The sequence below is a fragment of the Gopherus flavomarginatus genome, chromosome 23 (assembly GCF_025201925.1).
Source record: "Gopherus flavomarginatus isolate rGopFla2 chromosome 23, rGopFla2.mat.asm, whole genome shotgun sequence".
Taxonomy (NCBI): domain Eukaryota; kingdom Metazoa; phylum Chordata; order Testudines; family Testudinidae; genus Gopherus; species Gopherus flavomarginatus.
Genome location: NC_066639.1, coordinates 15,024,653 through 15,039,253, shown reverse-complemented (window position 1 = coordinate 15,039,253; position 14,601 = coordinate 15,024,653). Strand labels below are relative to the sequence as shown.

General features: G+C 51.4%; 1 protein-coding gene across 1 annotated transcript in view; it reads left to right on the top strand.

Annotated features, from left to right (window-relative positions):
- Positions 1 to 3,861: 3,861 nt before the first annotated feature.
- Positions 3,862 to 14,601, top strand: part of CHD3 (chromodomain helicase DNA binding protein 3) — a 62,235-nt gene continuing 51,495 nt past the window's right edge. Inside the window, exon 1 of the mRNA XM_050933234.1 lies at positions 3,862 to 4,492. Coding sequence (XP_050789191.1) covers positions 4,291 to 4,492 — 202 coding nt within the window. The 5' untranslated portion in view covers positions 3,862 to 4,290. The remainder of the gene's footprint in view (positions 4,493 to 14,601) is intronic.

The window sequence follows — 14,601 nt, the reverse complement described above, 5'->3', positions numbered from 1 at the left end:
GTTTACTATCAGCTGGAGTGCATATGACCCTGAGTAGCCCCACAGTAGAATTACTCGCTGTAGTAAATCCTATGCCATGGTAATAAATCCTAAGACAGGATTCACTTAGTTCTTCAGGCCCCAGTTGAAATCTTAGCCCGATTTTGCTGGGCGCTGCTCATGTATGTATCAGACGAGGCTAGTGTGCAAAAATGGACCGTCACTGCCAAAACTCCCATTAACCGCACCAGGGTCAGCATGTTGCCCTCTGGTTCTTTAGGGTTGAACGTGACATTCCCCCATTGTTACAGGTCACCACACAACTTTAACATGTTATTAAAGAGAGGGGAAAAAAGCATCGGTATAGAAAACCAGTGGGGAAGACGCCAAGGCCATGGCAGTCGTCTTGAAAGATTTTTCCCAGTGCAAACAGAGGCCATTCCCTTGGGGGAAGTGCTGTCCGGGTATGGCCGTCTCGTCTCTTTGATTCTCTTGCAAGACAAAATGCGATGGGCGAACCATTCTGATAAACACTATGTCTTCTCTGTTAGTGACATGCTATGTTTCTTCAGTGGTCTCCCTCTGACAGTTGCTGAGCTACAAAGAAACATCAAACAGAGATGAGAGACGGGTAAAAAAAACCAACACAACAAAAAACAACACAACCTACCAAACTGTTCCCTGGGGAATATAGACCAAGCCACAAACAGCCAGGGTCAAGTTGAAGAAGAGTTTCTTTTGTCAGAAAATTTGTGTTTTGCTCTCAGTGTGTATCTTTTTGTTTTTGAACAATATGATAATACCATACTAACCACCCTGCAAATATATTAAATTGGCAGCTTCGAAACCAGATGATCCCTGCCCCTTTCATTTTTTCTCCCTTCCCAGCAGCTAACGAGAGGATGAAATAAGTCAAAGATCATGGAATCGACTGCCACAAAAAAGCCCTTGTCTATTGCATTTTAAAGCCAAAGAGAAAAACCCCAACCCCACCCCTTTTGCCTCTAAATTCATCCAGAACCATTGGCTTCTAGCATCGCCAGGGAACTGTTTCAACATGAATGAATGGGATCAGCGCCCATGCTCCTGAGGGCTGTAGGGGGTGTTGGATTAAATATAAAAGGCACAGGGGGAGACGTTTGGTTGGCAAGCAGTGTTTCCCTGCAGGCGATGGGCATATCCTGTGTGGGTATTTATGACTATTCTGCAGGGGGAATGGAGCTGAGAATTAAACAGCATTCGCAGTGGTGTGCATGCAAATCCGAACCCTTTCCTACCAGATTTAACACCACAGTTCATAGAAATACAGCACGTATGGCTAGGTTACGATTATAAAAATTACAACTACAGTTGTAATGCTGGTAAAACACTTTGCTGGGAGTTCTGCTTGGGTTAAAATTGCACGATCAGGTCCTATCTTCTAATGGTCACCTGTCTCGAATTCCTAACATTTTTTTTCAGATAGGTTCCCCAGAAATGTTGTCCCAGGAGGCTGGCTACCTCTCACAAAAAATGCTATGGGGTCTTTAGAGTTCAAAAGTCTTGTCTAGAATGGGCTTTATCCAGAAAATAGTGACTGTGGTTCTCTGGCCTGTATTATGTAGGAGGCCAGAGCATTGGCCTGCTAAACTCAGGGTTATGAGTTCAATCCTTGATGGGGCCACTTAGGGATCTTAGGCACAATCAGTACTTGATCCTGCTAGTGAAGGCAGGGGGCTGGAGTTGATGAGCTTTTTGGGGTCCCTTCTAGTTCTATGAGATGGGTATATCTCCATATGTTATTATACCAATCTCTTCTGGACTTAAAATCTATTAATTTTTCTCTCCTGGAATAGACAGTAATAGAGAGAGAGAGATCACAGAGGAGAAAAATGAATAATCATCACACTTTCCATGTAAATATTGAAGAGAAATTTTTCTTCCACCCAACCCAGGATTGTAACTGTATTTGCTTCTTCCAGGCATCAGAGTATCTGAAAATCAAAAAAGTTTAGAGGAGGGCTGTGGTGTTTCATTTTGTGATGGCATGCTTAACTGTTCCCAGGATTGGACCCATATTTAGAAAGGATTTCTCCCTTTGCCTTGTGGTGTGATTAGCAGTCTCTTTTGTTTTAATATACAGAAAACGAAACAATCAGGGCTATAATATGCCTGAGAAGGAAAACAAAAGGTAGAAAGATGGTTTAAAATCAAATACAAGTAGGGAACTCCAGGATCTGTTAGGATTCTCACTTAGGCCCTATCCTACAACTGAATGTGCTAGCATAGACCAATGCAGGACTGGGGCTTTTATTTTACCTGCTATATTGTTTGAGTTGGTGAGGATAGTCCTAGAAACCTAGATGCATTTGAAAAGAAGAGGGAATCAGAACAAGATTCCTGAAGGAGGGGTTCCCTAGCTTTTATTGGGGGGGGGGTGCAGGTGGGAACAAGGTATTTGAAATGCTGGTATTTTAAAGCTACAGGAGACTGTAGTCCTTCGACATTTACTTTAGGAGCTCCTTGATTTTAAGGGACACAACCAAGCAGCCGATGAGAAGAAAAAAAAAATAATTAAGCTTGGAATTCCCCAGTTCTAGGTCCAATTCTGTTCTTATTTCAGGCAGTCGCAAAACTCCCCCGTCATCCTCGTTAATATCAAAGGTCTGATCCTGCAAACAGTACATGTGGGAGCAACTTTACCTGAGTGAGTAATCCCAAAGTTACATATGTCTGTAACATCTGCAGGATCAGGCTCTGTGAATGAGCACCCCGGTTGTATTTAGGGCCCAAGGCGGCGTATGCTGACTATACACATTGATATCACGCAATCACTAGGCATCGCAAGCGTGCTGAGTCGCAGGCATGAAGCCAGGCGCAGGATCAGGCCCTAGAGAGTACTAGATCCCTTATATTTTTAGGAGCACCCCAGTTCCAGTTGCATTTTGGGTTTGGCTGTCAAGAACCTAGATGGGTTTTGTGTTCCAGCTACAAGTTTAAGAAAAAATCCCCCCCTCAAAAGTGAGAGCTTAAAAGAAAAACAAAATAAGGTACAATTATAATATTTTGTTCCCCAATTTTACATGGGTGTGTCCTGGGGGAAAAGTTAACAACGAAACAAAAAAGAAAAGACGGTGTTTTTTAATAGAAAAGCGGGGAGGGGATCTCGTTCTTTTTTTGTTTTTGTTTTTAGTGAGTGTGTGTGGAAAACCTTGAAAAAGATATCAAGGAAAAGACAGAGTTAAATCCATCCCCACGATGCACTTCAACGAATTTGGACCATGCATTTAAATTCTCCCCCCGCACTTTGGTTCTTCTTCTCTTGCCTTTAGCCTTAAGAAAGAGAAAGAAAGAAGAAGAAAAAAAAACCACCACTCCCTTCTGAAGTATTTAAAAGTAAGAAAGGAAGAAAAAAAAAATGAGAGGCCCCCCCCTTCTCTTGTCTCTCGCATGAACTAGTAAAGCAGGCAAAAAAAAATTATATATATATATGGTGTTACTAGTATGGAACTAGTTAACCTTTAACAATTTATGCTGATGTCACACTGAGCATGAGTACTGATTAATCCCAGCCTTTTCTGTCCCCCCCCCCCGGAAAATATTTTTATTGAGGGAGGTGGGGGGGAAGTATAAGAAAAAAGAAATAATTTAGAGCAGCCATCTTTGTTTTATGCAGAAATCTTTCTCTTTCAGTTCCCCCCCAGTGCCAGGAATATACAAATATTGTTCATCTGTGCAATGAGCTGAGAGAAAAATCAAGGGGGGGGGAATCTTTTTGTTGTTCTGTCTGTTTTGGATTGATTTCGGGGGGGGGGGGGCTGTTTTTTTTTTGTTAACCTCAAGGAAGAGGTGTGTGTGTGTGTGTGGTGAGGGGGGGGTTTGACTTAAAAATCAAGCCAGCCATTTTGTTTTTTTTTTTTCAATAAAGAAAGGAGTGGGGGGGGGGATTTTTTTCCCCTTTTTTTCCCTCCTGGGGGGGTCTGTTTTAAAAATAATTTAAGGGCGGCCATTTTTGTTCCTTGCTCTTGTGGCAAATATTATGCTGAGCTGCCCCCTCCGAATTTAAATATATTTTAAACCTCTCTCTTCCTCTCCCCCCCACTTTTATATTTTTGAAAGGGGGGGAGGGGAAAAAAAGTTTAAGAGTTTTTTTTTTCCCTCCCTTTTTTTTTTTTTTGAATTCATGGGACTTTTTCATGCAATTTTTTTTTTTTTTTGTGACTGAGGTGATCTGAAGGGGGGGGGAGGATTTTTGTGTGTGGTGAAGAGGGGTTGTTCCCCCCCCTTCTCTCTCTCTGTGTGTGTCCCTGCCCCCCCTCCCCCAGCACCACCATGGCTTCCCCTCTGAGGGAGGACGAGGAAGAGGAGGAGGAGATGGTGGTGTCTGAGGTGGAGGGGGATGAAGAAGAGGAGGAAGAGGAGGAGGAAGAAGGAGCCGGGGACAACAGCCCCGGCGACATATTCCCGCCTGCTGCTGCTCCACTGGCACCAGCACCAGCAGCATCAACTCCGCCAGCAGCTGCGGCTCCTGCAGGTAAACAACCCCCCGAGCCGGGCGCCAAAACAACCCCCCCTCCCCCCTCCAACGGCTTTCGAACTTTCGGGGAGTGGGGGGGGGCACTGTTTGTAAACAACCAACGGCTGTGGAACGTTGAGGGGCCGAGAGTTCCGACTTCCCAGGCTATCCCCCCCCCTACCCCGCCGCGCGCGCGCCGCTGCCCAACGGCTTTGGAACGTTGAGGGGCCGAGAGTTCGCGGCACCCTCCTCCCCCCCCCCCCCCGCTGCCCAACGGCTGTGGAACGTTGAGGGGCCGAGAGTTCACCCCCGCCCTCTCCCGCACGGCGCGCGCGCTGCCCAGAGGGGAGAGTTTCCAGCCCCCCCTTCCCCCTCCCCCTCTTTGGATCGTTGACGGGCCGAGAGTTCCGACACCCCCCCGTGCGCCCGCGCTGCCCAATGGCTTTGGGACGCCGAGGGGCCGAGAGTTCAGCCCTCCCCCCGCGCGGCTCAACGGCTTTGGAACGTTAAGGGGGACCCCGAGAGTTTCTATTCCCCCCCCAACCCTGTGGCGCGCTGCCTAACGGCTTTGGAATGTTAAGGGGGACCCTGAGAGTTTCTATTCCCCCCCCCCACCCTGTGGCGCGCTGCCTAACGGCTTTGGAACGTTAAGGGGGACCCCGAGAGTTTCTATTCCCCCCCCCACCCTGTGGCGCGCTGCCTAACGGCTTTGGAACGTTAAGGGGGACCCCGAGAGTTTCTATTCCCCCCCCCCACCCTGTGGCGCGCTGCCTAACGGCTTTGGAACGTTAAGGGGGACCCCGAGAGTTTCTATTCCCCCCCCAACCCTGTGGCGCGCTGCCTAACGGCTTTGGAACGTTAAGGGGGACCCCGAGAGTTTCTATTCCCCCCCCACCCTGTGGCGCGCTGCCTAACGGCTTTGGAACATTAAGGGGGACCCCGAGAGTTTCTATTCACCCCCCAACCCTGTGGCGCGCTGCCTAACGGCTTTGGAACGTTAAGGGGGACCCCGAGAGTTTCTATTCCCCCCCCAACCCTGTGGCGCGCTGCCTAACGGCTTTGGAACGTTAAGGGGGACCCCGAGAGTTTCTATTCCCCCCCCCACCCTGTGGCGCGCTGCCTAACAGCTTTGGAACGTTAAGGGGGACCCCGAGAGTTTCTACTCCCCCCCCAAGCGCCTCTGGCGCGCTGCCTAACGGCTTTGGAACGTTGAGGGGGAGTCCCGACAGTTTCTAGTCGCCCCCTCCCCGTTTCGAACGTTCAGGATGGGGGAGGGGTACAGGCAAGGCCCCCCTTGACTTGGTTTTCAGGGCCCCTCCCCCACCCGAAGTGGCCTCACTGAGGCCCGATGCTTCTCCATGGATTCCAGTAGAGAACAGGATTCCCCCCCCCCCCCGAATGTGGGGTGGCCCTGATTGCTTGGCAACACGGAGCACCCCCCTTCACCCTCCTCCATTAAAGCCCTGGCGGCTGCCCTCAAAGTGCTCTCCCACCCCCCTCCCCTCGCCTGCTCCCGGGGTTACGTGAGAGTTGAGGGGTTTCCCCAAAGGCGGGGGAAGGACCCCTGGAGTCGGGGGGGGGGGGAAGGAGTGGGACAGGGCTTGCGGGGTCAGCGTGTGCTTGGCAGGGGGAAAGCTTGGCACCAGACGGGTAGGACCAGGCCCGCTGGGCATTGGTGGGAATGTGGGATGATTGGGGCCTGGCGGGCAGGATGGGGCCTGCTGGGTGTTGGCAGGAGTGGGGGGCTGATTTGCCTCAGTGGGCAGGATGAGGCCCTCTGGGCATTGGGAGAGGACGGTGCTGGGTGCAGGATGGGGCCCCGTGCTTAGTCAGCAGATAGGGAGGGCCCCTGGCAGGCAGGACAGGGCACATGGGGTCCGTGGATGGGAAGGGAACCTCAAGGGACCGGCCGATGGCATTTGCCAGTGGGCTGGGAAAGCGCTTTGGTGCCCTTCAGGATCAGATCCGCTGGAACGAGGTGGCATGGGGGGTCAGTAAACTGGGGGGCGTGGGCTGCTGGCATTGGGGCGGTAGGTGGCATTTGGCTCTCTGACTAGTGGTGGTCTCTAGTGGATGGAATCTCAGGGTGTAGGGAGCAGATGGGGCCAAACACCCAACCCGACTCAGTGCCCTGCAGGATGGGGCACCCCGGGTACGGTGCAGGGGAGAGCATTGAACTCTGCAGGGCGAGGACGTACTGGGAGTGCAATTGGCTTCGCTGTCCAAGGGACATGGCCACAGTGGTTACCTAGATCTGTGTGTGGTGGGGGTCAGTAGCCACAGCTTGTGTGGAGGGGACTTTGCACCCCTCATGATAGAGTTACTTCACTTGTGATGGGAGTAAAGGGTGCCTTAAGAGATGGGGCCAATTGCCCTCAACAGGAGTGGATGGGGTCAGGGCCAGGTTGGCGATGGTGGGAGCAGAGGGTGAGGTGAGGACAGGGCTAATGGGATGTGGTGGGAGTGGGTGGATCAGGGCCAGGTTGCCAATGGCGGGAGCACACGGTGAGATGAGGACAGGTTTAATGGGCTGTGGTTGGAGTAGATGGGATTAGGGCCTGGTTGCTGATGGTAGGAATGGAGGGTGAGATGAGGACAGGGATAATGGGCTGCGGTGGGAGTTGATGGGTCAGGGCCAGGTTGGCGCTGGCGGGAGCGGAGAGTGAGGTGAGGACAGGATTAATGGGCTGTGGTGGGAGTTGATGGGTCAGGACCAGGTTGGCGCTGGTGGGAGCAGAGGGTGAGGTGAGCACAGGGTTAATGGGCTCTGTTGGGAGTGGATGGGGTCAGGGCCAGGCTGGCGATGGCGGGAGCAGAGGGTGATGTGAGCACAGGATTAATGGGCTCTGTTGGGAGTGGATGGGGTCAGGGCCAGGTCGGTGATGGCAGGAGCAGAGGGTGAGATGAGGACAGAGTTAATGGGGTGTGGTGGGAGTGGATGGGATTAGGGCCTGGTTGCTGATGGTGGGAACGGAGGGTGAGATGAGGACAGGGTTAATGCGCTGCTGTGGGAGTGGATGGGGTCAGGGCCAGGTTGCCAATGGCGGGAGCACAGGGTGAGATGAGGACAGGGTTAATGGGCTGCGGTGGGAGTGGATGGGATTAGGGCCTGGTTGCCGATGGTGGGAGCAGGGGTTGAGGTAAGGACAGGATTAATGGGCTATGGTGGGAGTAGACGGAGTCAGGGCAAAGTTGGTGACGGCGGGAGCGGAGGGGGAGGTGAGGACAGGGTTAATGGACTGTGGTGCAGTGGATAGGGTCAGGGACAGGTTGGCGATGGCGGGAGCGCAGGGTGATGTGAGAACAGGGTTAATGAAATGTGGGAGTGGATAGTGATGGCGGGAGCGGAGGTTGAGGTGAAGACAGGGTTAATGGGTTGCGGTGGGAGTGGGTGGGGTCAGGGCCAGGTTGGCGATGGCGGGAACAGAGGGTGACGTGAGGACAGGGTAAATGAACGGCAGTGGGAGTGGACGGGATCAGGGGCAGGTTGGCGATGGCGGGAGCAGAGGGTGAGATGAGGACAGGGTTAATCTGCTGCGGTGGGAGTGGATGGGATCAGGGCCAGGATGGCGATGGTGGGAGCAGAGGGTGAGGTGAGGACAGGGTTTATGGGCTGCGGTGGGAATGGGTGGGATCAGGGCCAGGATGGCAATCGCGGGAGCGGAGGGTGATGTGAGGACAGGGTTAATGGGATGTGGTGGGAGTGGACGGGGTGAGGGCGAGGTTGGCGATGGCGGGAGCAGAGGGTGAGGTGAGGACAGGGTTAATGGGCTGTGGTGGGAATGGGTGGGATCAGGAGCAGGTTGGTGATGGCGGGAGCAGAGGGTGACGTGAAGACAGGGTTGATGGGAGTGGATGGGGTCAGAACCAGGTTGGTGATGGTGGGAACGGAGAGTGAGGTGAGGACAGAGTTAATGGGCTGTGGTGGGAATGGGTGGGATCGTGGCGAGGTTGGCGATAGCGGGAGCGGAAGGTGACGTGAGGACAGGGTCAATGGGTAGTATGGGAGTGGATGGGGTCAGGGCCAGGTTGGTGATCGCGGGGGAGGAGGATGAGTTGAGGACAGGGTTAATGGGCTGTGGTGGGAATGGGTGGGATTATGGCCAGGGATAGAGGGAGCCAGGACCGGCGCTAGGAGTTTTAGTGCCCTAGGCGCACAGCAATTTCACTGCCCCGCACACTGATCCCGCGGCTCCGGTGGAGCTGCCACAGTCATGGCTGCGGACGGTCAGCTGCTCCGCGGCTCTGGTGGAGCTGCCGCAGTCGTGCCTGCGGGAGGTCCACCGGAGCCGTGCGAGCAGCCGACTGTCCTCAGGCACGACTGCAGCAGCTCTGCCAGAGCCGTGGACCAGCGGACCCTCCACAGGCATGACTGCGGTAGGTCCACCGGAGCCACCTGCTGCCCCCTTCGGCAAAACGCCGCCCACCAATAATCCTGGCGCCCTAGGCGATTGCCTAGGCCACCTAAATGGAAGCGCCGGCCCTGGCGGGAGCGGAGGGTGACATGAGGACAGGGTTAATGGGCTGCAGTGGAAATAGGTGGGGTCAGGGCCCGGTTGGTGATCACGGGAGAAGAGGGTGAGGTGAGGAGAGGACAGGGTTAATGGGCTGCGGTGGGAATGGGTGGGATCGGGGCCAGGTTGGCGATAGCGGGAGCGGAGGGTGAGGTGAGGACAGGGGTAAGCGGAAGGCAGGGTAGTTGGTTGGGTCAAGGCCAGGGTGAACATGGAGTGGACCTTTCAGGACAGGCTCGTTAGCCTTGTTCGGTGCCTCATGTGACACTTCTGTGTTTTGTGAGTTTACTTTGACTTCAGTTGTTGCTCTAAGACCCGTCCGTATTCCCCCTGTATAACTGACATGCTCCCTGTTCTGTGGCACCCATCAACTTGGTACTGGGGTCCTGCATGGTTTAAAAAGCAAATTTTAAGTGTCAATTAAATCAGAGGGATGTAACCAAAAGCTCTTGTTCCTTAAAAAAATGTAGAGTATTTTGCTGCCGCCAGACTAATCTCTACCCAGATTCGCTTCAATTTGCTCTCCTTATAAAGAAAACCTCAGGCGTGTGGGGGAAGGAAGCTTAAGGATTCGGAGGAGCAGGGAAATAAGGAAGTGTGGGCGTAAGATGGCACTCGTTTTTCCCTCTCCCTTTATGCTTGCCGTAATTATTAATTTATTTTGATTACAGTAACACATGGATGCCCTAATCATGGATCAAGGCCGCTTCGTCCTAGGCTGTGGGTACCTGCCATACAAATAGGTGGTCTGTCGCCAGAGTTTACAATCTAAGGCTTCAGTCTTGCAAAGGCTTGTCATTCGCCATGTGTCATGTGAAAGATGTGAAAGTCTTTTGCCTTCCTCTAAATGGACAATCTCTGCCCCAATCCTATTTATTCTCAGCAGTAGGGTTTTTCCGTACATTGATTGGTCGTAATGATCAGTGCGTAGAGGGAGCAAAATATGCTTGTTAGGTTCAGCCTTCTAGGTAAAGGATTTGTGACTTGAAAAAAAAAGTGTGTGTGTGGGGGGAATAAAGCCAGTATTTTTCTGTCACCAAATTTGATTTCCAGGTTCCCAAAGTCACTTTGCTTTCTCTTGATTTAATAAATGTGTTAATTTTAATGTTGGGCCGGGGGAGTTATTTATGCCAGTGGAAAGACTGCTGTCTCCCCTGACCTTTTTTCTTAGCATTCCCTGAGTGACTGAAACACGCTATCGTTAACGTATATAAAAAACATATTCGGTAGTTTCGAAGCGCTGGGTGTCTGATCCTGGAGACGCTTGGGTGGGTAGCTTTGCTCATGGAAGTAGTCCCATTGGCTTCAGAGAGTGGGTCAAGTTCCTTGTGCTGTGTGTTACATTATGCCCAGAAGATGTGTGGCTTGAGATCTGCGTTCAAATCCTGCCTCTGCCACCGGCCTTGCTAGGTCACCTTGGGCGAGCCTCTTCCCCACCCTGTGCCTCGGTTTCTCCCTCTGTGAAAAGAGGCTAAAGATACTGTTGACCTGCTTTGGAAAGCGCTTTGAAATCTACTGAAGAAAATAGATAAGTGCTGGAGATAATTATTAGATGAGAAAGTAGAGGAAAGCTTATGAGAGGAAAGATTTGCAGGTTTACGACCTAACAGGTGTGGCTAATTTAAAGAAAGGCAAAGGTGATTCCCCATTGTGAATACCGATTAAAAAAAATTAACACTGGAGAGGGAGAAAAACTATCATTTTATTTTCTCTTGATCAAGAAAACCCACTTTCAGTAAAAAGGAAAAGAAATGTGCGTGTGTGTGTGTGCGCACACGCACACGTTTGTTTTTGTTTTTAAGCCCCAGGATTTAAAATAGTCTCCTCTTACCCGCTTCTCAAAATGGTCAGAAATCTATGTTTCAGTTTTAAAAGCAGCGTTGCTTCATCATGAAAGCAGTGTCCCTCCTTCCCCTCAGTCTTTAAATCCGCCTCCCGATTCGCCACCTGTAACACCGAGACACTTAAGTGAAAGAATCCAGAATCGTTCATAAAATGACTGTATGGCTTTTTATTTATTTGTATTCAAGTACAGGCTGCTGAGCAGAGATCAGGGCTGCCTTGAGGTAGGCCCCGATCCTGCAAGGCTTTTCAGCATTTATGATGAAAATCCTGGCTCCGTTGAAATCAGTGGGGATTTTGCCTTTGTCCTCAATGAAGCCAGAATTTCAGCCCTAATTTTTTTGACTTCCAAACTCCTCCAGACCGGGAAGGTAGAGGATCACCAGTTGATTGTTTTTCCCAGAGCCCTCCCTTTCCTGAAAACATCCGAACTCTGGTGCTGATTCTGGAAAGACTTAAACGCGTGCGTAACGATGTGGACAGCTCAAGTCGCTGATCGAAGCGGGACTCCTTGTGTGATCAGAATTAAGCACTTGATTCAGTCTTCGCAGGATTGGGTACCTGCAGGGTGTAACACCGTGATGCCCATTTTGGACACTAGTTTAAGAAGCAGATCAGATCACTAAAGTTGGCAGGAAGGTGCTTTGTAATTACTCCCCCAAAATAAGTAGTATTTCCACGTAAAACAACCAAATGGACATTCTTATGGGTCCTGAGAAACGCCGGACATGTTTAGCCCCTGATCCTGTGATTGATGACGGATGCGGGTGGAGGATTGGTTGCTTTCCAGCGTGAAATCTCTTCGAACGTAGCTGTCCCCTCTCCTGAATAGGGCACTGGGAACGCCACCAGGTTTCCTTGGCAAGAGTTTTCCTCATATTGGTCCTAAAGTGGCTGCTGCTTTCCCATCTCCTGTTGATACAGCTCATCGTCTGAAATTCTGGAAGTCCCAGTAGCCTATCTACTCCTGCACCGGGTCTCTGATCTCTCCCGGTCCCCTTGCCAGGGGCATTTCCTTGTCAGGTGCTGTCCCTGTGGATTTATACCCGATAATAGACTATTCTCTGAGGGCCACATTTGCAAAGGAGAACAGGTGGGCATTACGCACTTCTGAAAATCTGTCTCTTTCAGTCAGTTGCTTAACGGGGGACCTGAGCACTTTCTGAAAATCTCCCTTGGAGCCTGCATTTCATTTGGCAGAGTTCCCGAGGTGCATAATCCCTCCCTGACTGGCGAATTTCTACCTTGGGGACAATGATTTTTAAAGCCACTGTTAAAAATAAGAAGGACTTGTTCCCCTGCCACGGTGGAAATGGCTTCCCCCGCCTCCGTTAACTGCCGGAGATAAGGGATCTCTTCTTGATTTGCTTGTCTTTTGTTTAAATTTAAATATGCAAGTGGGGTGGAACAGACATCTGTAGTGAATGAGATGGAGATTCTTGAGTCTTTCTTTGTTTCTGGTTACAGTGAAATAACTCTTGATTTCTGGATTTAGTTAAATCCACATCCCCGCCATCCCTTATTGCGTTATATAATATCTATGTGTGTGCACGTTTTTTATTTTTATATTTTAATTTTTTTTTCCAAGGTAGGGAGTGAAAATGTCACGTGTGTGGAAATTTCTAGTTGATTGCCTGCCAAAATACCCATCTCGGCTGCGCATGTGCATCAATATTATGATTAGGGCCGGGGGGGGAGAATCTGAAAGGGGTGAGGGGGAAAAAAAAAAGAAAAGATTGATGGCAGAATTAGAAATTGACGGGACTGAGGGGCGGTAAAGATGCCCCACGGCCTGCCCTGCTCCCCTCGGCTTTGTGAATTACATCCCACCGGGAACTGAGCGGCGGCGGGATGCAACCAGGTGATTCAAACCCAGAGGGCGGAAGAGATAATGTGGTATTGTCAGAAGAAATGGGACACAGGCAGATGCGAGATGCTGCTGCTTAGACAGGAAGGGCTGGCGGCAGGAATCTAGGTGGGGAGGGTGTGAAGGCAAGTCCACCCTGTTGGCTGTGCCTCTGTTTTTATTAGTAGTATTATTTTTTTGCATTTTGATTTGCAAGGCAAAAGAGCTGGTGCTGTCAGCGTACGGTGTGTGTGCATGCCTGCGGGGGGGTGTGTGTGTGTCAGAGGGCTGGGTTGTCATTTCTAACCTAGCAAGGCACCTCCTGTCCAGGTGACTGGCATCATCTGACAGGTCATTCCTCTCTGTGCTGCTGAGTTCATGTTTGCCTTGGAGCTGGCACAGGGGTTTGGCCGATGTCTCTCTCCCGCAGCCAGCCTGCGGTGTGAAGTTGCCAGAGGATTATTAGATGAGGGTAGGTGGTCGGCAGGCTCCTACATAAACCAGTGCATTTGTCTTGTTTTCCCTGAGGTGGTTTTTTCCCCTCCCTCCCCCTGCAGGCCAGGGAAATCCATTATCTTCTTTTGTAAATCCAGGCTCTCGAAGGCCTCTATCATCCAGCAGGTGGGACCCACTCTGATGCTTTGTTAGTTTGGGGCCCGCTGGTGAAGACGTGGCGGTGTGAATTTAGAGCTGGCGAAGGTATTAGTTTGGGATCCCGGAGAGGACAGGTACAGTGCGTTCAGCGTGCTTAATCCGTGACCTAGAGGGACCCTCTCCGGGAGCTTGAGCTATGACCCTGTTTAGTGCTTGATCTCTGTCAAAAGACAGCCAGTTAGTGCCAGCTGTGATTTATGCCGCTGCCTGCCCCCCGGGAGCCAGGCTAAGAACCCGCCAGCTTGTTACGCGGGTAGGGTCACTGAACAGCCGTCGGATAACGACGCGGGCTTGATTTGGACGGATGAGCTCGAGCAGAAAGGCTCTGCGTGCCGGGGATGGAACTCCCGAGCCAGGAGACGGACGCGCTGGTGTCGCTTGTGCAAACTCTGGAGTCTGATCCTGTCCATCCCGGGCACGGATTTGGAGCAATCAAGTTTTTGAATTGCTCTGCTCTGGCTTGGGGCATGAAACATACTAGTCCGCGCTCCAGCTCCGGTGTCCGCTCCAAAGCCCTGTTCGCCGGGGCCCTGAGCCCCTTAAAACATCCCGAAGGCTCTGTGGGGCAGGGACATGTCGTTATCCCCAAAACCAAGGGCCACATGGATCGTAGGCCAGATGTTTTTTGGTGCCGAAATCCCATTAATTCCAAATACCTGTAAAAATCTGGGTCTCGGGTGACTTAGCCAGGGTCGTATCAGAAGTCCGTGTTGGGAATTGAACTCAGATCTTCTGAGTCGTAGTCAAAAGCTTTACCCGCAAGACCCTCCTTCTTCTGCTTAAACTTAACTTTTAGGGGTCTGTCCTGTAAAGTGCCGAGGGCCCTTGGCTCATGGTAGGAAGTGCTCCCTGATCAAGGTGTACGGCGGGGAGTTGGGGCACTTGGAGCTATGGAACAGTTTGAATCCAGCCCAGGTGCCATTGGGTTGGGCTTCCCAAAAGGCTGGGTATCCACCAGTGGCGTGCGGGGAAGCGCGGACTCACCTCTCCGTTGTTCTCAAGTGTCTCAGTTTTTGTTTAAAAAACCCGCAACTCTATCGGGGAAGGGAAGGGGACAAACCTTGACAGTGTGAGGGGAGTGTAACTGATGCCGGGATGCTTCCTGAATTTGCAGAGAACCTGCGCCCATTGGTCTGAGAGAGGGGAGCTGCCCCAAGTGCAAGCAACGCTGCCTTCTTAGCATATGCACAACATGCTGCAGGTGGTGGGTGACCAGGATTCATCACTGAATTTGGTCTGGTGGTCGGCTCATTAGCTTCCTCAGCCCAGGG